The sequence below is a fragment of the Lampetra fluviatilis genome, chromosome 59 (genome assembly GCF_964198595.1).
Source record: "Lampetra fluviatilis chromosome 59, kcLamFluv1.1, whole genome shotgun sequence".
In the NCBI taxonomy this organism is placed as follows: Eukaryota; Metazoa; Chordata; class Hyperoartia; order Petromyzontiformes; family Petromyzontidae; genus Lampetra; species Lampetra fluviatilis.
The window spans coordinates 1408429-1432469 of record NC_136333.1 but is presented as its reverse complement, the minus strand read 5'-3'; the positions used below and the strand labels follow the sequence as shown (position 1 = coordinate 1432469).

General features: G+C 51.1%; 2 protein-coding genes across 3 annotated transcripts in view; both read right to left on the bottom strand.

Annotated features, from left to right (window-relative positions):
- Positions 1-24041, bottom strand: part of LOC144950715 (neuroplastin-like) — a 43775-nt gene that overhangs the window by 8606 nt on the left and 11128 nt on the right. The window contains exons 2-5 of one of the 2 annotated variants that reach the window (XM_078880787.1): positions 14863-15058; positions 10015-10103; positions 8823-8959; positions 6817-7105 (exon numbers count right to left, since the gene is read on the bottom strand). In XM_078880787.1, coding sequence (XP_078736913.1) covers positions 6817-7105; positions 8823-8959; positions 10015-10103; positions 14863-15058 — 711 coding nt within the window. The remainder of the gene's footprint in view (positions 1-6816; positions 7106-8822; positions 8960-10014; positions 10104-14862; positions 15059-24041) is intronic. The other variant, XM_078880788.1, reaches the window with a different exon arrangement.
- LOC144950716 (uncharacterized) lies at positions 15212-20344 on the bottom strand. The gene is made up of 2 exons (XM_078880789.1): positions 19933-20344; positions 15212-18541 (listed from the first exon to the last, which is right to left on the bottom strand). The coding sequence occupies exons 1-2, from the start codon at positions 20258-20260 to the stop codon at positions 18198-18200; spliced, it is 672 nt and encodes a 223-aa protein (XP_078736915.1). The 5' UTR covers positions 20261-20344; the 3' UTR covers positions 15212-18197.

Here is a 24041-nt window from a genome sequence, read left to right as displayed (position 1 = left end):
GAAGCCGATTCTTCGGAAAGTAAACTTCCCGAAGAAGCAGCGGCAGCAGCAGCAGCATAGCAGCAGCAGCAGCAGCGGCAGCGGCAGCAGCATAGCAGCAGCAGCAGCATAGCAGCAGCAGCAGCAGCAGCAGCATAGCAGCAGCAGCAGCATAGCAGCAGCAGCAGCAGCAGCAGCATAGCAGCAGCAGCAGCATAGCAGCAGCAGCGGCAGCAGCAGCGGCAGCAGCAGCAGCAGCAGCAGCAGCAGCAGCGGCAGCAGCGGCAGCAGCAGCGGCAGCAGCATAGCAGCAGCAGCAGCAGCAGCAGCATAGCAGCAGCAGCAGCATAGCAGCAGCAGCAGCATAGCAGCAGCAGCAGCAGCAGCATAGCAGCAGCAGCAGCAGCGGCAGCAGCGGCAGCAGCAGCAGCATAGCAGCAGCATAGCAGCAGCAGCAGCAGCAGCAGCATAGCAGCAGCAGCGGCAGCAGCAGCAGCGGCAGCAGCAGCAGCGGCAGCAGCAGCAGCGGCAGCAGCAGCATAGCAGCGGCAGCAGCAGCAGCATAGCAGCAGCATAGCAGCAGCAGCAGCAGCAGCATAGCAGCAGCAGCAGCAGCGGCAGCAGCAGCAGCATAGCAGCAGCAGCAGCAGCAGCATAGCAGCAGCAGCAGCATAGCAGCAGCGGCAGCAGCAGCATAGCAGCGGCGGCGGCGGCGGCGGCAGCGGCAGCAGCAGTGTGTGCAGCAACACGCGCGGCGGACCCGTCGGGACATCGCTCTGAGCAAGTGCGCGTAGCGGGTACGACACCCGAGACCGGCGTGGTACGACAGTCCAATCGTCACATCCACACGATTCGTGGGAGGGGGGGGGAATCGATGGAAAGGTCGCTGGGTCAGAAATGGATTTTGCTGTCAAATTTTGCTCGTTTAGGCAAGGCCACTTGTCCGAAACTGGGCAACGCAGGGGAACCAGAGGGCGTCATCGGTTAATACGTGTGCGACGCGTCACGGCGGGCAGGCCGCATGGGGGATCGAGTTGGATACCAGGGGTATGGGAGATCCTCGGGATTTATACCGTAGACGAATAACTCGGAGGTGAAATCGAAGAGGTGTGTGTGTGTGCGTGCGCGCGCGCGTGTGTTCCCGTGGCCACGTAGAGGAGAATGTAAAGGATGGGAGTAGGGTAGCAAGGAAGATCGGGAAGAGAGCCGGCAATTTCGAGATTGATTCATTTTAAAAGTGGCAGATGCCGAGCGGCGTCTTTCATGGCCATCGGTGGCGGCTTGACACGCGGTGACTTTTAGACGCTGCGGATTGTAATTGTGCCCGGTGACTGTTTAATTATAATTTAATTGAGCTGAACGAGTTCATTCAAATTTAGGAACTTGGCTCAACTGTTCTTAGTTGATTTGTACAAATTGTTCTTAATTAATTTGTACAAATTTGTACAATAGATTTCGGATTCATCAGACTTTGGATTCATCATCATCAGAAGGCACTAGTGGATGTAACATTAGAATTTACATGGCTTCTAAAACGCAGCCGCATGCATCTCAGCGTAGCGTCTTGTTTTTTTCACGTACCGACATTCCGGGGTCCAACGATGGATAATTATAATAATCAACGACAGAGGCACCATCGCAATTCGTCCTTGGTGGATGCCCGTTGCTAAAATATTTCAGTTTAGCGGGACGATCAGAATTCTTGCAACGGAAAGTCCTCGCTTGCATGATACCCGCGGGGGTGGGGGGGTTCAATTAAAAAAATCGGGTCGTCACCAATTAATTACAAGAACAGTGTAGCCATCATTGGCGATTTCAACGGAACAACGTCACAGTAAATTTGAAGCATAATCGACCCCCGGTGTGATGTTGTTTGTGTGGCGGCAATCTCGGCGGCCTATTTGGGTTGAGTGCAAGTGGTGGTGGTTCAGGTTGGGGGCCTCGGTCCGTGTTAGCGCAGGGGGACAGATCGCAGGAAAGCACGGCATGATATTAAACACACGCAAGGACAAACAAAACCACAGACGCACGCACACGCGTGCTAGCACACGCGCGAACACGCACGCACAGAGCCATAAGCAACGCGCAACAACATCCGTGCACACACACACACACACGCCGACACACAGAATAGATAACACGGCGCAAGCGCGCGCACACACACACACAGACTCACTTCAGCAGTGGTTAACAATTCACAAACGCAGCCGTTTCGCTTGCTTTGCCTTAACTGTTGAATTTTCCCCAAAAGATTGCATCCCGATTGCATTGTCGGCGTCCGAATCGTCGCGAAAGACTAAGTGCCCGCACTGTACCCCTCGCAGAGCAGCGCGGGACCGCTGGGAAACCCACGGAAGCGGAGGTCACAGAGCTACTTCTGAGACTCCTTCTAGTAGGGTAGCACTGTCCCTCCCGCTCTGCCATACGGGAGGAACCTTTGCCGCACAACAGTCAAACCCGTACTCTAATTATCGGAGCCGGAATTTAGTTCAATTAAGCGCAGAACCCAATTTAAAGTGTTGGGTTATTTTGCCGTTTTTGTGTTGCTGTTCAGTCATTGGGGGACCGGCTGTGAGACCAATCAACCTCGCTAACATTTGAGACAATCCGGTGTAAGTCTCGGTCGGTGGCTGTAACCCAGATTGGAACCCGTGACCCTCAGACGCCTCCTGCTCGACGTCCTGCGACCTCCCGATCCAACCCGGCCACCTCCCTGCGTTTCGTAAACTTTGTGCGGTCAAACAAAAGCGACGCGGCGCGAGGGAGGAACAAAAACACAACCGGCGGCGGCGTCGCGCGGAAACAAAAACAAAGAACTCTCACAGCACTGGGCGCCGGGCCCACACGCACACACGGCGTGCGCACACACACACACGCACACACATGGCGTGCGCACGCGCGCACACACACACACACACATGGCGTGCGCACGTGCGCACGCACTCACACGCGGCGTGCGTACGCGCACACGCCTCGCCGTGCGCAAGCAGAATCGACTCATCGCCCTGGAATTGGAACTCAAGATGACCCAAAAAAACTCCCCCACACCCCGATTGTGGCTTTTTCGATTGATGAGGGGGTGGGGTGGATAAAAAAAAACCCGGGGAACGGGCCTGCACGTGCGTGCTCGCGTGTGCTTTTTTTTTTAAACCTAATTTTGGTTTGTCGTGAAACCCGCAATTATAGCGGAGCTTTCAGAACCAAAAGCCGAATGCTTCCGACGGCAACGTCGGTAAATTGACCGGCGCCGTCTCGGCGATTCCAACAATTCCAAACGGGCATCAATTTCTGCTTTGCCGGGACGATGTCACGTGTAAGGCATTTGGGGGGCGGTGGTGAGACACGCACACACCACACAAACCTGGACAGGTGGAAAGAACACAGAGGACAGGTGGGTGTCAGAATGTTTATGTGTACACCAGTGGCGGTGGGGGGAACGGGCTAAAGCGTATGACTATCAACATTGTCGGCTTGAGTCCAAACGAAACGGGAGGCTGCGCAAGGAACCGAAAACCAAACCCCAACAAATCCTCCGCTGAAATTTGTCGCGTTTTTTTTTTGTCGCTAAGGTAGGCCGCCCCTCCTGCACCCTCGCGACGACGACGTAATTTACTGAATGCGAAAACGCACCGCTCGGGAGAAAGCGGGCGTCAGCGGCTCACATTTCTTAAGCCACCCCCTATCAGCGACAATGTGGAATGTGGAAATCCCAGTGGCGTAGGGGACGTGCCGGTTCGTCGACAGCCAAACGAAAAAGACGAAAAGGCACCGGTGGCGAGTGCGGGGATAATCGGAGATGATGGCCATGGAGTTTGGGGGCGGGGGTGGGATAAGAAACCTTTAAAAAGTTAAATAATAATAAAAAATGCCGTTGAACTGAACGGGACTCTCACGGTACGATACAAACGGAAGACAAACGACAAAAGATATAGAACCAAAAAAAAAACGAGAAGAAAAATAATAACTTTGGACACTCCAGACTTTAACCACCACATCACAAACCGGCATGCGTTTGTAATAGGTCGCACTTACCACCAGATATAAGACAAGAGGCAATTGAGGGGAAGGAAGAAAAGGGGAATTTCATTAACAAAAATCCCAAGGCAATGGCATAAAAAAATATATTAATATTATTATATCTATGGGCACTTTTGAGCAGCGTTAAAATTTCACTTTTGGAAGAAAAAAAAATGTTTTTTCTTCTCCGCAACTAAAAATCCACGCAAGTCACAGCGTTCAAGAGTTGTATCATTTTGCACGGGTCTCGCGTGTGCGCAGAGTTAGCAGCAACTTCACTCGCGGGTTGCAGACGCCAACGCCTGGCGGACTTCCCCACGCGCGCACCAATTACCGGTAATCAGCCCGTGACATTTGAGCACTCACTCTTGGCTGTTAAGTATGGAGGAGGTTGTGGGTTCGATCCCGATGCCTGCTGTATATTTGGAGTTTGCGTGTCTCTCTCTCTCGCTCTCCCTGTTGTCAAGTGGATGTTTCTCCGGGTCCTCCGGGTTTTTCCCTCCACATTTAGAATCAACATCACATGTTTAGAGTATTTGGCTGCTATAAATGTCCACGCGATAAGCCACTTCGTTGACCTATCATTTGTGATAGCCAGGTCACTTCTGAAAAAGAGCTCATTGGGCCTTAATTGTAAAAATAAAAGTTGAGAAATTGTTTTCCCATCTTGTCTAGACATGCTGGTTGACACCTCGCCTGCAAAGCATTCTCGAAGATATTTTTACGTTAACGTTACCTGGCTCACTTAACCAGACATCGTCCCTTGCAGCACAAGAGCAAATCACATTCGCATTTGACGTACCCAAATTTAACACAAGAGACCCTCACCTCGTCATAGATTAACGTCTCGTTAACTCAACGCCAACGACAATGCGTGTTTTTAGCTCGGGGAGGAAATCAGAGAAGCCACCAAAAACTCTTCCATCGCTACGACCACGGTGACGGTTCCCGCGAAACTTTGCTCGCCGATTCCTCCACTGCCCATGTTGAGGACAGTCTCCACCAGACACGGACTGCTTCATCTCATCTACCACCACACTACCACCATCCCCTGCACATCACAAAAACTCACCCGCCCACCACCTCACCTCCACACGCACCCGTCCTCTCACTCACCTACTCGCAGACCCACCACCTCACCCACCTACTCACCTCCACACGCACCCGTCCCCTCACTCACCTACTCGCAGACCCACCACCTCACCCACCTACTCTCCACTAGTGCAGGTCACCTCACTTCTTCCATCACACTGCCCCACTCTGGAATTCAGCTCCCATGATCGTCTCCCCCCCTCACGCCCCACCCCCTCTAAACTCTCATAACCTTGCTCGATTCAAGAAACCTACTATGCCGGTTGACCTATTACTCCTTCAAAGAGTGCTGTTTGTTGCTGACCGCTCAGCATTCTGGGCCTTTGCTCTGCTGAAGAGGTGCTGCTCTCTTTTTCTCTTGACAAATACGCCGTGAAATTGGCGCGAGTGGCAATGCCAGCGAGGTGCCGGAAATCCTTGACAAGAGGAGTGAGTGGCGGCGGCGGCGAAGATGGAATCGTTTATTTCCGGCGCCCTGTGCTGAAACGCATTTTAATTCAGTTTGGGCGCCTCCCCCCTCCCTGCTCCCCCTTCCGTATCCACGACGCCCCTACCCCACCCCCCCCCTCCGTCACCAACGCCGGCTTCTACCCACAGGGAGAACACGGTGGCGAGATGTAACGAACTCGTCTGGTATACCCCGAGTTTGTGGGTTCGATCCTGACCCTGATGCCTGTTGTAGATTTGGAGTTTGCAAGTTCTTCCCGTGGTCACATGGCTTTTTCTCCAGGTGCTCCGGTTTTTCCCTCCACATTTAGAACCCAAATGACGCGTTTAGAGTGTTTGGCTGCTATACATTTCCACGTGGTGATGATGATAAGCCACTTCGTTGAGCTATCATTTGTGATGGCCAGGTGCTTTTGAAAAAGAGCTGCATAGCTCAGTGGGGCCTTATCCGATAAATAAAAAATATGTTACGCTAATAGTTTAGTTTAGAATGAGATCCCAGCTACCTAAACAACAGTCATGCTTCTAGAGCGACTGCTGTTGGCCGGCGTGGTGTTGGCCACCCACCCTCTCGTGTGCCATTCCGGCCTTCATAGGCGCTCGCTAACAGCACTTTCCCAAACAGTCTGTTGCAGGCTATACAGGAGATCTTTGTCTTTGTTTGTTGTGTGTGAGAAAGCACACCAGCCTTTTGCCAGGCACAACAACATTTCCTTTAAACATAAAACCGCTCATTTAAAAAAACCGTGTCTTCCACGCCTCTCTATCCTCCGCACCGTGCCAGGCGACAGGCTAACGCATGCCAGGTGCGGCCGAGGGGCGGTCTCAGGCTACGCAGCGAGTGGCTATGGCTAAACAAACGGCCACTGTTTACAGATGCGCCACTGACACCTAAACAAAAGGTAAGAACACCGGAGGCCGTAGAAATTCACAACACCACTTCTTCGCCACGATCTCTCTACACTTCATCGTGCATCCCCAGCCGCTCACGGAATCCCTAATATACCACCCGATGCTAATCCCTCAAACCCCTCAGACGTTTTTTTAGGTGTCCGGGTGGGGTGGGGGTGGGGGGCAGGCTAACCAAGTGGCAGGATGCCACCTTCCACACGGTAAACAAAAACCCAACACAAAATGCTCGAGCGCAAGGCGGTTCCTCCCGGAGGCCTGCACCGGGCGCCGTCATGCGTTTAGCGGCGGCGCGTGGCGACGCGTGGCGACGCGTGGCGACGTGTGGCGACGCGTGGCGACGCGTGGCGATGCGTGGCGACGCGTGCGTACCGTCGGGCACGTCATCGGGCTTCTTGCGCTTCTCGTAGATGAAGATGATGGCGATGAGGATGACCACCTCGGCCACGATGCCCAGGAAGGGCCACAGGGCGGCGAGACGGCTGCGCACACGCAGCAGCAAGGTGTGCGTGGCGGTGCCCTCGCTGTTGGCGGCCTGGCACGTGTACTCCCCGCCGTCCGTGTCCACCACCAGGCCGTGCAGAGACAGCACCGTCTGGTTGCCGGTGCTGGCGATGGTGAGCCGCCCGTCGCGCGAGCCGTTAGTCACCGTCACCACGTTCTGGCGGGTGTCACCCACACGTTGGTGAGCGAGCAGAGGAGAGAGAGCAAAATAAATAAATACACAGGAACTCCTCTGATATTTCCTGTGTTTAGTGTACATGCCGTACAACGTGTTTGGAATAGACAGGCGTAAAGTTGGACTTAAGAACAGATTGACTTACGAACAAACCTGGAACCGAACTTGTTCATAACCAGAGGAGTTCCTATACACCATTGGAACCTCCTTTGCCAGTAGCAAAATATGATAATTAATTTTTTACCCTTTTATCTGGCAACAAAACTGACACCGTTTTTTACAAGGAGTCATGTTTGCATTGACCACAATACCTGCAGTCAGAATGCAAACAAAAAAAACAACTCTGATAATGTATGCACTGTCCTTGAAGTTGATTGGTCCACACCCGAGACAGCTTTCCTTAGAGCCTAGTCTCACATGGTGTTGGACCAGATGACGCCAAAAGGCGCACCTGTGTTTTTTGTTTGCATTCTGACTGCAGGTATTGTGGTCAATGCAAACATGACTCCTTGTAAAAAAAGGTGTCAGTTTTGTCGCCAGATAAAAGGGTAAAAAATCAATTATCATATTTTGCTACTGGCAAAGGAGGTTCCAATGGTGTATAGGAACTCCTCTAGTTATTAACAAGTTCGGTTCCAGGTCTGTTCGTAAGTCAATCTGTTCTTAAGTCCAACTTTACTCCTGTCGATTCCAAACACGTTGTACGGCATGTACACTAAACACAGGGAAGAATGGCTTTAAATGCTGTATAATCTCCTGCAGATGTCACCACCGTCATCTATTGCGCAGCAGTTGACCTTACGACTCTTGGTCAGAACAGGCAACTGGACATACGGACAGGTTTGTTCGTTTCTCTGAATGTTCGTAAGTCAAATGTCCGCAAGTAGAGGAGTCTCTGTATAAAAATATATACCAGTTAAGTAGTCACCGATTTATGGGCGCCGTGCGAAAATGAAGCGAAGCATCCTGGGAAACGGTAGAGGGAAGAGACCCCCGTGGAAAATTGTGAATGAGGTCATAAACTAAACTAAAAACTATTTTTATTTTATCAGGTGTAAGGCCCCACCGACCTACTATATAGCTCTTTTTTAAGAAGCAACCTGGCTATCACAAATGCTAGCTCGACGAAAGTGGCCTACCATCTAAAAAGTTACAGCAGCCATGTACTCTAAACGCATTCTAAACGAGCAAAAAACCCGATCACCCGGAGAAAAATCCACGCAACCACGGGGAGACACACGCCAACTCCAAATATACATACAGCAGGCGTCAGGGTCGGGGTTAAACCCACGACCTCCTGTATATGAGGTGAGGGAGATAACATCTCACCACCGGGGCATCCGTGATTGAATAAGCGAGCGAGTGGTGAAGCGAGTGTGTTGAGTATTTGGCTGCTTCTTCTTGGTTCTTTCGGTAAAGTCAGAATAGGTCTGTCATTCAGACCCTGTCTTCTCGACAGACCTATTCTTCACCTGAGGACGGCTGCTTGCGTTGTGGCCGAAACATCGTGAGAAAAATGTTATTATGTAAAATTTTTATTCTTTCATTATTTCAATTCTACGTGACTTTACCGAAAGAACCAAGAAGATGAATCCCTGCAGTCACGAAAGCTTTAAATCGAAAAACACTTGGCTGCTATGACACGGCACGCACACGCCACCGGTGGCGTGCGCGTGTGGGGGAGAGAGAGGAGACGCACACTGACATCATTGTCTCTGGGCTTGTAACTCCAGGTCCAGTCGACGTCCGGGTAGCCGTTGCACTTGCACACCAGCTCGGCGGCGTCGCCCTCCCCGTGGTTCTCGGACTTCTTGTGGGTCGTGATTTCTGGCCAAGCTGCACACGCACACACACACGCACACACACACACGCACGCACACACGCACGCACACACGCACACACACACGCACGCACGCCAACCTCCAGTCATTCTCGCAGTAGCAGCGGCGGCGGCGCCTTCCGGCTAACCTTCGAACAAAGACGGGTCACCGCATCGCGCGGCGCTTTGGGATGCGCTTCTGCGGCCGTCTGGAACACTTTTCCTTCCGACATGAGGAAGCTTACTGGAGCGGTGAACTTTTAAATCACCTAGATTGAAAACGCATTTCTTTTGAACTGCGTTTTGTGTTAAGTTTGATGTCCTTCCTTTGCACCTCCAATAAGCACGGTTGGCTACGTACGGTGCGAAAAAAGGTCAACATACATACAAACACATGAGCATTCAAACACACAAAAACAAAGATCCCCCTATAGCCTTCACAGACTGTTGGGGGAAGTGCTGTTAGCGAGCGCCTATTAAGGCTAGAACGGCACATGAAGGGGTGGGTGGCCAACACCACGCTGGGCCGCCTTTGTCTCCCTGTTGCCAATATTTGAATATATTGTATCAGGTACTCAATTGATGTCGAGTCGACCTAGGGGAGGCCCATGACCGGTTCAGATCATCGTCACCGATGTTGGCCGTGAGCGGGAATCGAACTCTGGGTCGCCGCGTTCAAAGCGCAGCGTGCTAACCGCTACACTAGCGCTCTCCCGCTATGCACAGGTACACGTACACAAACGTGTACATGCATATATGGCCACCAGGCACACACACACCAGTTACAATGCAATGGTTTATCATGAGCTATGGGAAGAAACGAGAGAACCCAGGAGGAAACACGAGGGCACACGAGCGCACACACACAGACACACGCACGCAATCGCCACTCAATCGCCACGCAGAAAAAGGCGCCCGAGGTCGGGAATCGAACCCGGGGCCCCTCTTGCTGCGCGGATGTTTTCCGGCGTGCCGCCAACACCACCACGCCGCCAGCACCACCACGCCGCCAACACCACCACCCTGCCGCCTGCCCGCGCGCGTCATGCCGGCCCCACCACGCCACACGTACATTTCACGGTGATGTTGCCCTTGGCAAGGGGCGAGGTTTGGAAGACGCAGACGTAGACGCCCGAGTGCTCGGCCTTGGCTTTGGCGATCCTGCAAAGGAGAGAGAGGAAGGAGGGAGGGACGACACAAGAAGTTGGTTGCTGTGGGTGGCATGGGGGGCAAACGCCGACCAGGGGGTGGGGGGCGGGGTCTGGTAGTCGATTTTCTTCAGCGAAGCCGGCTTGCTCCACCCCGACATGGACAAACTAATATCTTTAGAACTGTTTTTTGTCTTCAGTCTGTTGTCCTTCCCCCCCGCACCTCCGAATAGCACTGCTGGCTATGTACGGTGCGATAGAAGTTCAACGTATATACGTAATGCCTGAAGCGACTGGAGGCCGCTACATTCACAAAAGAATGAAAGCAATTAACTGGGAGATCCCCGGGTTTAGAACCCGTCCTAGGCAGGAAGTTGACCTTCAAATCGTTCCATCACAAGTTGCGCAATGATTCACCCCGCCAGCATTCACCACGCCAATTGTTCCCCACCACGTGCCGCCGTGCGCGTTACCAATCGATTCGGTCTTTCCCCCCCGACCAAATAAAAATAGTTCCCAAACAAAGGAGCGCTGTTGGTGATCTTTCCCACAAAGGAGCTTCTTTGTTTAACTCGCAAACACGCGGAGAGGCGAAGTCAAGCCAAGCATTGAAAATCGAACAACCTTTGATCCCGCGTGACTTTGTTGGTAAATAACGTGGCAGGGGAGGAGGGTAGTGGCTGCCTCCGCAGTGGTGACCACAATGGACCATCAAAGCCAATGACCCCAGCTCGATTCCCAGATGGGAGAGGCAGCGGGGGCGGTGTGTCACAAACCACCACTTTAACAGCTGCTGCTTCTGGGCATCGCAAACGACGACGGTATGGCACACCCAACATATACATCTATGTTGAACTTCTTTCGCACCATACGTAGCCAACCGCGCTAAAATCGGAGGTGCGGAAGATGGAGCTAGACAAATGCAATGGTGCAACCCTGCAATTGGCTGCTCAAGCCGCAGTGCCGGCGACAATATTGGAGGGACCACCACTGAATTGAGCTCTTGAAAATGTCCTCTCTCTCGGAGGAGGAGGTGGAGGAGGGAGGGCATTCTGCCCATCTCTTCTTCTTTCACTCCGGGGCGGGTAGCGATGGGGAGGGGGGGCAGATGTAGGAAAGTCCAGTCGGACGCTGATCGTTACACACAGCAGGGTGTGCGGCAAATTGTACATCACTAACGGGCACGAGGATTGCATGGCACGCTCGCACAGCACGACGCAAACGAAATGGGACTCGATAATTGGTTTTTTACCCTTCTATCTGGCAACAAAACTGACACCTTTTTTACAAGGAGTCATGTTTGCATAGAACACAGTACCTGCAGTTATAATGCAAACAAAAAACATAAGCATTATGACTGCAGGTATTGTGGTCTATGCAAACATGACTACTTGTAAAAAAAGGTGTCAGTTTTGTTGCCAGATAGAAGGGTAAAAAACCAATTATCATATTTTTTACTGCCAAATGAGGTTCCAATGGTGAAATGGGACTCGCCACAAAATGGTCATTCAGGGCTTGACACGAGCGAGCAGGCCACAAACATTTTCCGCTCGCACGGCATGCGCACGGCACACCCAGCTAAACTATTCTGGAAAGGGCAAAATAACCAAAAAAAGTCCCTCAAACGATTGCAAGCTGTGCTATTGGGGCGCCACGGTGGCTAGGAGATGTTAACTACCTCGCCTGGTATACAGGAGGTCGAGGGTTCGATCCGGACCCCGACGCCTGCTGCTGTATATTTGGAGTTGGCGTATCTCTCTCTCCGTGGGTCCCTCCACATTTAAAATCAACGTCATGCGTTGACAGCATGTGGCTGCTGCTTTATATTTTCACATGAAGACAAACCACTTTGTTGAGTTATCATTAATAGCCAGGTTGCTTCTGAGAAAAGAGCTAGAAAACAGCCGAGTGGGGCCTTACCTGGTAAAATAAAAACAGTAGTAGGATATGAACCACGGCTAACATCACAAAACACGCACTGACCAGGGTGGTGATGTATGGTCAAAAAAATTAAACGATCAAAGTGCGAACCTATTCATATCAGTGGCGGATTGACAGATAGAGAAATGGTGGGAATTATTTTTTTAATTCACGAATTTAATTGTCATAATGCGACTGTACGCCCCACTCTCATCCCCCCCCCAAAGACAAAGATCCCCCGTATAGCCTCAGACTGTTGGGGCCAAGTGCTCCGAGCGAGACACACCTACGAAGGGCGGCACGGCACACGATGGGGGGGGAGGGTGGGTGGCCAGCACCACACCCGGCTGCCTCTGCCACCCAAGGTAGCGATGTTTACCCACTGCACTAGGTACAGGCCGAGTCGACCTAGGGGAGGCCCAGGACCGGGTTAATATAATCGTCACTGGTGTTTGGCCGTGAGCAGGAATCTAACTCGGGTCGGTGGGTTCGTAGCGCAGCGCTAACCGCTAGACTACCGCTCCACACATCCCCAACGAACACCCACAAAAACGCAATGGCAACATCGATTTCGCCATTGCCACGATTCTTCCCCTAATTTTCCGCGGGCAATTTGTGGCGACAACAACAACAAAAAGGCACCCGGCTTGTTCAATCGGCCGCACGCACTCCTCCTTGCCGCCAGCCCAGCGGAGTGCCAATGTGGGAAGCGCCATCGCTTGTTGCGCGTGGCAGATTCATGGATCCTCCTGCACGGAGGAAATGGTACGCCATTTTGTGTCGTCAAGGGCGTTCCCAAGGGCACGGGGGGAGAAATAAGCGATGAGCGGGAAATGAAGCGGGGAAAAAAATATTCACGCGTACAGCATGGATTCGGGAACGCTTCCAACGCATTTGTCCTCAGGAAGGGTTTGGTTAGTGTGGTGGGTCGTTTCTGATTTCCACCCAGACGGTGGCTAGGAGATGTCATCTCCCTCGCCTGGTATGCATGAGGTCGTGGGGTCGCCCCAGACCCGAACGCCCCGATGTATATTTGGAGTTTGTGCGTCTCTCTTTCCCCGTAGTCGCATAGATCGCTGGAGGTTGACTTAATAATGTCAAGGGCGTTACCAATGGCACGGGGTAAGACACAGCGACGAGCGGGAGAAGATTCATGCGTAGAGCGTGAATTGTCTAATGCTTACATTGTGCGTTTGTCCTCAGAAGCGTTTAGTTAGCGTGGTGGGTTGTCACGGGTTTGATCCCGACCCTGACGCCTACTGTATTCTTTGGATTTTGCAGGTTCTCCCTGTGGCGATGAGCCACTTCGTTGAGCTATCATCTGTGGCCAGGTCTGTTCTGAAAAAGAGCTGTACAGCTCAGTGGGAACTTACTCTTGAAACGTTCCAAGCCCACTTACATTTGCAAACAATGACCGATGCTAGTAAAACTATGTAAGTTCTGTAATCCACGTGTGCAATTCAAAATGTAAGTTTGTATTATTAAATTTAGATTTAATCAAAAGAACTTTACCGAAAGAACCAAGAATATATTTGTATTATTAGTTTCATTAAAACATTCCAGGGTCAAGAGATTGGAGAGGAGAATCGTTTTGAGGCCAGAACGCTTCCCGCAGGTGATGACTTAATAATTAACGAGCCGCGCATTAGACAGTCAACATCCATGGATTTGGGTCACAGCGAGGACTACACATCAAAGAAACAAAGATCCCGCATTAAGACTGTTGGGGCAAGTGCTGTTCGCGAGCACCTATGAAGGCCGGCACGGCACACGAGGGGGTGGGTGGCTAACACCACGCCCGACCACCTTTGTCTCCCCAGTGCTGATGTTTTACACACCGGACCAGGTACTCGTCGAAGGCCGAGTTGACCTAGGGGCTGCCCAGGACCGGTTTAAATATTTCGCCACGGTTACTGGTCGCGAGCGGGAATTGAACTTGGGCCACCTGGCTCATAGTGCAGTGCGCAAACCACTGTGCCCCTGCTCCCCCCGTCTCTCTCACACAAAGTTAACGACCTCGCGTGGCATACAGGAGGTCGTGGGCTCGATCGAGACCAACGCCTGCTGCATAGTTAGAGTTCGTGTGCGTCTCTCCCCGTGGTCGTGTGGCTTTTTCTCTAGGTCCTCCGGTTTTTCCTTCCGCATTTATAAATAAACACGAGTTGCGTAGTTGGCTGCTGCTGTAAATCTTCCACGTGAAAAGTCGCAACGTTGAGCTATCATTTGTGGCCAGGTTGCTTCTGAAAAGGAGCTATATAGGAGATCAGATTATCTGGCGGATTCGGGGTGGGGAAGGGGTTTGCCGTATTTTCAAAAAACGCCGGATAATCACTCATCATAATTGATAAAAAATAGCAAATTTTTGCACATTCTTGTATAACATTATGTTTGTATGTGTTGTTTGTATGTTGTTTTCAGTGTTTCACATCTGTTTGCTATTTGCAATTGGCATAAACATAGAAAAACAAAAATAAAGATTCAATCGTAAAGTTACCGCATTTTATTAATTAGTAATGTGGCAATGTGTGCGTATATATATACACACACATGCAGTATGTTAATTGTTTAAGTTGTTCTATGTAATGTATAATGTACCGTATACAATCTATGAACACCGAAATCGAGCAAAGCTACGTTTGTTGTCACGCCCATGGTGCCGATCGCCGGACCGGTTGGTTACAGCCTTCGGCCGATCGGCCTGCGGACCACCAAATAATGTTGGAAGGCGGATAATCGCGCGCCGGATTATCGATGATCAACTGTAAAAATATATATAGCTCAGTTGAGGCCTCACATGGTAAAGAGAAACAAAAACATAGCTTAAGTAGTTTAAAGCGTTAGCTTTGACTCACGTATAGTCCAAGGTGGCGATGCGTGAAGCGGTGATCTGCACCGCTTGCTCCGTCCCGATCTTTTCTCCGTCCTTCTCCCAGTGACAGTTGATCTCGTTCGCCGAAAACGACTGGGGCAGCGTGAGGTTGCACTGCAGCCTCTCCTCCGTCGTTTTGTTGGACAGGGTGATGTCGGGCGACGTTTTGATATCGTAATCTGTCGTTTGTGGAGGGGGGTGGTGGTCGGGTGGGGGTGGAGGAGAGGTATGGACTCATGTTAAGCGAGCAGTAGTTATGTTTTTTTTAAATCCTTTATATTAAGTTCACTTGCTTGCTTGCGACCGTGCAAATCTTTCTTTCGTTTTTTAACCCACTTCCCGTGATCCAATCGAGCTGACATTTTGCACACAGACTCGTTGTTCGTGACAATTTATTTTCGTGAAAAAAAAATTCCAAAATTTTACACTTTTTAGGAAAAAATTAATTATATTTAATTACCAATTGCTTAATGGTGGCAGGCAATCATCTGACCCGTAGGTGGCAGCCATCTCAAGCCAGAGGACGAGAGGACTCTAGCCGCCACGCATATAAAGGATTTATAGTGAAAAACTTTGTTTTTACGGGTTAATTTTTTTCACCTCTTTTTGCCACTGGCACACAATCCGAGCCGTGCTGGCCATGTGCCGAACCAACGTGGCGCTGGTCCGGGAAGGGCACGAGTTTGGTTGTTTCAAACGCGCGATCCCCACATCATGCGCGTAATTCGTGATATCAAGACGCACGTAGATGACGTCGTTTAACGTGACATCACGCATTGTGCAACGTCACTAGTCGCACTCCCCCCCAGGGCCAGAGACACGGCCGGCGTAACAGGACAGGTAAAAAAAGTGCCGGTGGGAAAAAACCCGTTACCGTGCTGGCACGGCTCAGAAAGTGCAAGTGGACAAAAGGAGATATTTGACGTAACCCTCCACAAGGCGAGACCCAGCAGCGGTTATCACTTGGAAATGTACTGCGGCCAGATGCTCTAAAAGGTGTGATGCTCATTCTCAATGTGGAGGGGAAAAACTGGAGGACCAGCATCAAAAATCCACGCGACCACGGGGGGAGAGTGAGAGACACCACAAACTCCACAAATACAGCAGGTGTCAGGGTCGGGATCGAATCCCACTACCTCCTGTACACCAGGCGAGGTAGTTAACATCGAACCACGGTGTGGCACCACTCGGGAGTCCGACTAAATTTACGATGGACTTCATGAAACCCCACCGACTGAGACTCGACTAAATAGCCCACCTGTGGATTGACGGACCAGACTGAGACCGAAGACTACTACGATGAAGAACACCCAACTGGGTCAGGGAGCGGGGCAGGTGTGAGCAGTGTTCACCGAGCGAACCGGTTTTGTCGAGCGACCGTGCAGTTTTCTGCACTGGATTTCATTGGGGATGTCACGTGGAACGGCGGGTGCGTGCACTCTTCTCACACCAAGCCCCGGCTATCCTCAGGTCGAGCGATAAAGGCAACGATGATCATGATAATGATGCTGCTGCTGATGATGACGGCGACAACGATTAGGATTACATTCCTGTTGGTATGTGAATTACGATTTGAAAATTAAAAATATTTATTTTTGTCCTCAAGTAAAGATGTGGGGGCTAGCAGCAGTGGGTAGCGCAGAAAAAAACAACTGTTGTACTGTACTGCAAAGCTCCCAAGTCCTATGCTCCTCGTTTTCGCCGAACTTATCGTACGGTCAAAAAACCCCACCCACAACCCGCAAGGTCTTGGTGAGGCCTTCACCCAGCAGTGAAATGACACAGCGGGTAATTCTTCACGGATGTACCCCAGCTTTCAAGGCAGATCTTCACGTATAGGTTTTTTTTATTTAAAAAAATCGGTTCGCACTTTCGACGTTTCGACTGTGCACTTTTGTTTCGCTGTTCATCACTTGGGTCCGCTAGCCGGACGACTGCTCACAAAACGACGTAAAAGAAAAACCTACAATCAGGAAAACACACACACAGTTGGGGGTTCTTCCATCAGCAGTTGGTAAAACCTAAAAATCATAAATGAACAAAACTAAAACTACAACTTGACGCACAACAAAGGGAAAGGATTGAGGGTACCAGACAGTGCAAACTAATAAGCACAAAAGTTATTTTGATAAAAACAACAAAAGATTCGTCTAATCCAGGGCTCTTCAACTCGATTGCATACGGTGGGGGTCAACCCGTAAAGCTGGCGCGGTGCCGTCGAGCCGCGACCCTTCAAAGCAGTCTGTTCTCCTACAAGACAGGAGTAGTAGTTGTGGCGTTCCTGAAGAACACCGCGTTAGAATAAAAAACTACGTAACATAGGGGGGGGTACAGCACGGTCTGCGATAACGCGCGAGACGCGTAACCGCAGGGCCGAACAAAGACCGAGGTGGGTGGGGTAGCGTCTAGAAGCATCCAGCAGCATCCCAGCGCCTTGTTGTGATGCTACGCCGGGAGGCGGCGGTCACAACCGCTCATTCACACTCGCGCGGACGTAGTTCCGGTCACTTGATCGTGTTCATATGAAGCCAATTCGCGTTATTAGGAGAACAGACTGCAGAAAAGTCGTGATGTCACATTGTGGCACTGCGACATCACAGCATCGGTACGGGTCACCCCTCTCTGGTCTTTACATCTCGCTGCCCTGCTCTTTTCGTAGCTCTCTCTCGCTCACTTATCACATTTTTAAATCGTGCATCTTCATCTCCCCCCACCGGCACCACCAATTAGCATGGTTGGCTACGTACGGTGCAGAAAGTTCAACACACAGTACATACTGCCCATACACTAACACTGCCCATAGATTTCGATTTAAAGCTTTCGTGACTGCAGGGATTCGTCTTCTTGGTTCTTTCGGTAAAGTCACGTAGAAGGGAAATAATAAAATAATAAAAATAGAACATAATAAAATAATTCTCACGACGTTTCGGCCACAACGCAAGCAGCCGTCCTCAGGTGAAGACCAGGTCTGTCGGGGAGACAGCATCTGAACGAAACAGCACCACGCTTGGAGCATATATTTAAGCTGGGTTGGAAGGGGGCGATTTCGATTATTTTATTATTTCCCTTCTACGTGATTTTACCGAAAGAACCAAGAAGATGACTGCCCATAGACTTAACGCTGCATCTCTGCTTAGCACCGATGGGTACGTACGGTGCAGAAACAAGTTCAACATACATGCATACAACATCCATAACTTACCTTCCACTAACCCCGCCTCTCCCCATCTGTCCAGGTGAACTATAGAGCTCTGCGCGAGTCACAACAAAGACAACCTTCATGGGCCAGATGTCGCCCGACCCCCATGAGGTCCCCTTTCATTGAAGAACCCTTGGCTTAGACCAACAACCACCAAACAACAAACACAGCGACGAACGGGACGACGGACGGGGCTTGGACATAAACGGACGAGCGAGCGAGCGGGAAGACAACGGGAGCGGGGAGAAAGGCGGCTTGGACTTAAGGGAGTCAAAAGCAATCGTTGAGGGGATCATTTTTCGGCAGGAACGGCCCGGAAGGAACATGGTTGGCGTCGACGGGAGGAGGAGGAACGTCGGTTTTCCGAGGGGAGGATCGTCATCTTGCCGAGGAGGAGGATGAGGAGGAGGAGGAGGACGAGGAGGACCACGTTGAGGGAGAAACTTGCTGGGGAGGTTGACGGCTACGCGTCGCAGGACGACCACCGTGGAGAGAGGGGGAGGTGGCAGTGGAAGAGATTCAGGAGCTGTGCTACTTAAAAATGACAAAATACTCAAGCAAAGGTGGAAGTGGGCGATAAAATAATAATAAATGGCGATGATGATGATAATAAAATAAATTAATTAAACAAAATTGCTTTGGGAAAAAAAATCTTCCCGCGGCAGGCATTTCCACGAAAAGTTAAAAGACGTCAAGGCGCGACTTTAAAAAAAAACGGCGAATTGCATAAAATCTGCGCCCCTGGTCAATAATAGCGAGCGAGGGGGGCGCGCTCGCTAGCCCCCAGAGCCGGCACCACGCCGCCGGTTGCGCCAACTGAACTAAAACTAAACTACGTTGTTGTTTTTCATCTCACCGGGTAAGGTCCACCCAACTGTGTCTACGTAGCTCTTCATCAGAAGTGTCCTACCCATCACAAACGGTAGCTCACCACGTGGAGATTTACAGCAACAGCCGAATTACGCTCCAGAACACCGCAAAAGTTGCCTGCGATTTACTGAGAAAATGGTTGAACTGAGGCGGCAAATCGTCAATTTTGGTGGTCACGAAAGAGCCGTGGCTCTTTGCGTTTAGTTTTATTGTCCCCCCCTCCCACCCTAACGCCGCACCTCGCATGTGGCACGGTTGGCTACGTACGGGCAGTGCGAAATAAGTTTAGCGCACGTGCATACAACTCAGATTACAGTTCGGGACAATTGTTGCCGGCAATCATCACCGGCAATGTATTTTGCGACGAGCAACTATACGGGCTACTTAGCAGGCAAATGGCAAAGTGTTGTGGTCAATGGCAAAGTGTTGTGGCAAATGGCAAAGGGTTGTGGCAAATGGCAAAGTGTTGTGGCAAATGGCAGAGAACGAGAGGAATTCCTTAAAAGCCAATTAAAAAAAATTGTTCGCCGAGACGTCTCTTTGATGCACAATGGTTGGTCTATTGAGAGTACAAACCCCCGTTAGTCACGTGACCTCTGCAAGCAATCCGATTATGGCAGTTGTTTATTAGGTTGGAGGGGGGGGGGAAGAGGCAGCGATTGAATTCGTCCAGATTTAGGCAACAATGTTTTTGTTGTTGCAGCAACAACCATCACCGAAGCAACAATCGCCGGTGACGAGAGCCCTAGATGTTCATTTACTTAGTTTTGTTATTGCATTATCGCCCACCCTGGTGCATCGCATCAGCCTCCTGGACACCAGCACAGCTCGCAAACCGGTTCCACGTGCCGACACCGTCTCACGCCCCGCGGGGTCGTCTTGCGAGCGGCGAGCGTGGACGCCGTCGCCCAGCGTCGCCGGCACACCTCTCGGCACCGGCAAAAGCGCGGGAGAGGCGGCGTCGTGGGGGGGGGGGTCACTCACGCGGGACGACCCGGATCGTTGCCTGCGCTCGGATCCAGCTCATGGCCGGGTTGCGGCGAAAGTCGTTGCGCTGCGGAGCGTTGCTGGCGCGGCACTCGTACACGCCCGAGTCCTCGAGCGTGAGCGCCGCGATGCGCAGGGCGCTGACGCCGTTCGAGCCGTAGGCCGTGGTCACGGAGATGCGGCGCCGGCGTGCGCCCTCCCACAGTTGGCGGAAGGCGTCCATGTGGTTGGTCTCGGCGAACCACCACTGCAGCTCCGGCACCGGCGAGCCCACCACCTCGCAGAACAGCTCGGCCGAGTCGCCGGTGAACTTCGTCTCCGACATGGGCGACTTGGAGAAACCGACTGGGTGCCGCCATTGTTGTCGTTGTTGTTTTTTTTTCCAATGTGTGTGCGCGGCGCGCGTGTGCGTGCGTGAAGACGAGAGGTCACACACGCACGCAGAAGCTCCTCGCACACCGCAGTCGGCGACACAGCTGCTAGCTAAACTCAACGACACTCCTCTCAGGCAATGGTTTTTATCGCCCAGCTTTCTTTTGAACTCTGCGATCGATTTGGACTGTTTTCTACAGGGTTAAGGTTTCAAAGGACGAAAAACAATTTCTGATAACAGGAGACGCACACGCACGCGCGCACACACACATGAAGCTTACACATTGCATCAGGCTCACTTACTCAACAACCATCAACCCTCCCACCCACCGGAAGGAAAGTCTTGGTCCTTTCTTTACAGCTTTCCAAGGCTTCGGGGAGACTGCCGTGGTTGTAATGGTTAACTCACCAGACTTGCAATCCAGAGGACTGTCAGTTGAAGCAATGGAGCAAGTTTCTTACCCCCCCCCCCACCAATCCCCCCCTTCCCACCTCCAACCGTCTGTGTCCACCCAGCAGAGAGGAGCATAAACCATCACGCAAACTGCGGTCATCCTCGCTTGCAGCAGCTTTTGTCTGGCTATCAAATAAAGACGGTGGTCACCGCATCGAGTGACGCTTTTAGATGCACTTCTTAGGAAGTTATGAACCTTTAAATCATTGTCTAGATTGACAAGCTTGTTTTTTTACAACTGTTTTGTTGTCTTTCGTTTGTGGTCCTTCCCCAGCCCCTCCGATTAGCACGCTTGGCTACGTACGGTGTGAAAGAAGTTCAACATACATACATGTGTAGGGACAGTGCGTGGGTGGAGACAGTGCTTGGCCCAGTGGTCACGAGGGGAAAATCGCAGAAGGAGAACCAACTGGGAAGTTTGGGAATGGGGTAGAAGGTTTGAGAAAGGGGGAGTGGCCGGGGGCAGAGTGAGGGCGACGCCGGGAATAAAAGGAGGCGAGAGGCAAGGGTCGGGGCTGCCGTGGGATCGGGGTCGACTGTCTTCACATCGCTGTCTTCACGCCGTCGCTAGCTGCGTGCCATCCCTGTGCGTTATCCCTGGCACAAGTGGTCTGTGCGTTATCCCCGTCTAAGTTGAGTTACTTGCGCGAAGTGCCATAAATAATAAAGAGTCACTATACATACAAACAAACAAGTGTGGGTAAGCCCACCTCTTCCAAGGCATTTGACCGGCACGGAAGAGTAGACAACATATCCTTTAGAGAAGGGGCCCTTTTTACGAAACGAATAAAATGCAGTTGCCAAAAGTATTGACATCTCGCTGTGCGGCTGAGAACAGAATGTTACCGTGGCCAAATTAAACGCTTCTGAGGACAAGCGTGCGTTGCAAATCCATTCCAGGATGCATTCATATACATGACTTATGAATCCCAGCTCAAGGTTCAGTCCAACTGCACACGGAGGAAAAAGAAAACACTCCGGATTTTGGACTTACGCGATGCGCGTGTGCGTATACGTGTTAAACTTCTTTCGCACCGTATATAGCCAACCGTGTGAATTGGAGGTGCAGTGTTGAGTCTGTGGGCAGTCTATTGGTAGTGTTAGGCTATGGGCAGTGTTGAGTCTATTGGTAGTGTTAGGCTTTGGGCAGTGTGGAGTCGATTGGTAGTGTTAGGCTATGGGCAGCTTGTGTGTGTGTTGCACTTCTTTCACACCGTACGTAGCCAAACCGTTCTAATCAGAGGAAGGACAACACGACATGTTATACTGGAAGTGGTGGTGCCGTGGTTAGTGTGCTGTGCCGTGAACCGGGGGACCAGAGTTCGATTCCCGCTTGGCAACCAAAAATCGGGCGATGAACATCTGACCGAGGTCATGGGGCCTCAGGAGGGGGCGACTTCAAAAGGAGCACCTGCCGTGATGTGTAAACATCAGCCACCCACCCCTTTTGTGCAAGGCCGGCCTTAGACACTCACAAACAGCACTTGTCCCCAATAATCTGTTAAGCCTATAAGGGGGGGGTGGGTAGTCTGTGTGTGTGTGTGCACACGAGGTAGTGTAGCGGTTAGCACGCGGTGCTACGAACCCAGCGACCAGAGTTCGATTCCCGCTCACGGCCAACACAAGTGAGGATTATCCGAACGGGTCCTGGGTGTCCCATAGGTTGACTCAAATGAGTACCGGTGCGGTGTGTAAACGTCGCCACTGGGGAGACAAAGGCGGTCGGGCATGGTGTTGGCCACCCCACCCCCTCGTGTGCCATTCTGGCCTTCATTAGGTGCTCGCTAACAGCACTTGCCCCAACAGTCTGTTCAGGCTACACAGGGGATCTTTGTCTGTTTTTTTTCGTGTGTGCACGCATTAAGGGCCATACTTTATTGATTCTCTGAACAATTAATTGATTTGCGCTCTCCCTCTCTCTCCCATTTGTTTTTTGTACGAAGTCTTCTACCCAGGGCTGGCCGCAGAGAAGCGTGCACAGAATATGAATTACCCTCGGCTCGCCCCACGTCCCCGTGTGCAACAAACGGTGCGATTATCCACAGAGGTTTTTTTGGGGGCTTCGATCTTGTAAAAATAAATGTGTTGTTAAACCCGCCACCACCCAACACAGCCAATTAGCAAGGTTCATCAAGGAAAACAAAGCGTACCGATTCGTTACTAGTTCAGCACTAACTGGTTGTGTGTTGGAGAGTTAAATCCACTACATTTACAATTCAAGTACCGTGACATTTCGCCGGTAATTATAACCAGCGTCATGAGGCTACAGCCAGAGGGCTGTGGAGAAATCCTCCTCCTGTTTCGGTCTGAAATAGAGCGGGGTACAAATGCGACGTCGTCACTTGTGAGCAAATCAGGTGCGAAGACCAGAGGGGGGTGGGGGGGCGACGTTTAATGGATTCACATAAATTACAATGGGATATCTATTATTGGTTGGGTTATTAGTTGTGGGTGGGGTTTAACGGCACGTTTATATTTACGCGATCTAACCCCATAAAAGCCTCTTGCTGTGGATAATATTGGTCGCGAAAGCCTCCTACTACGTGTTAAAATGGTGGCATTACAAGCGAACACCGCAAGTGGTACAGCAAAGTAAAAAAAACATATTTACGAAATGATGAACGAAGCAAAATGCCGACTACACCGAGCATCTTCTTGTTTCCACTGATCGTAAAAAAAGAAAAACACCAGGAGCGGAACCACCACCCACTGGCATCGGTTTGCTCGCGGTTGTGCCGCCCTCTCCAATGCGATTGTTGGGGTCGTGCCGTAAGGCGTCGTTAAAAATAAACGCGACAGACTAAACTAAGATATTTTTTTTATTTTACCCGTTAAGGGCCCAACGAGCTAAATAAAAGGGTTCTTTTTTTCAGAAGCGACCTGGTTATCACAAACGATAGCTCAACGAAGTGGGCTTATCATAGCATGGAAATTTAAAGCAGACAATAACTCTAAAATGTGTGATGCTGATTCTAAATGTGGAGGGAAAACCCCGGAGGAACATCCACACGACCACAGGGAGAGAAAGAGACACGCAATCGAACCCACGACCTCCTGTATACCAGGCAAGGAAATTAACATCCACTAGCCACCAAACGGTCAACTAAAACGATAAAGGTGCAGCCCCGCAATTGCTTGCTCGCACCGCAAGATAAGCGCTTTAGGAGGGCCCAATCACTAAGGGGAGTACTTGGGCCTACTCTTCTAAACTGGCCGGACATCTTGGAAGAGATGAAAATAACCCATGGTGACCTGGCGATCGACTTTGTCCAGCTTGCAG

What these genes read in the sequence shown, in the direction of transcription:
- LOC144950716 (XM_078880789.1), bottom strand. Translation starts at nt 20,260, where the DNA reads ATGTCGGAGACGAAGTTCACCGGCGACTCGGCCGAGCTGTTCTGCGAG. An exon ending in AACGATCCGGGTCGTCCCGC is followed by an intron (nt 18,542 to 19,932) that starts GTGAGTGACCCC and finishes TGCGACGCGTAG; the next exon opens with CCGTCAACCTCCCCAGCAAG.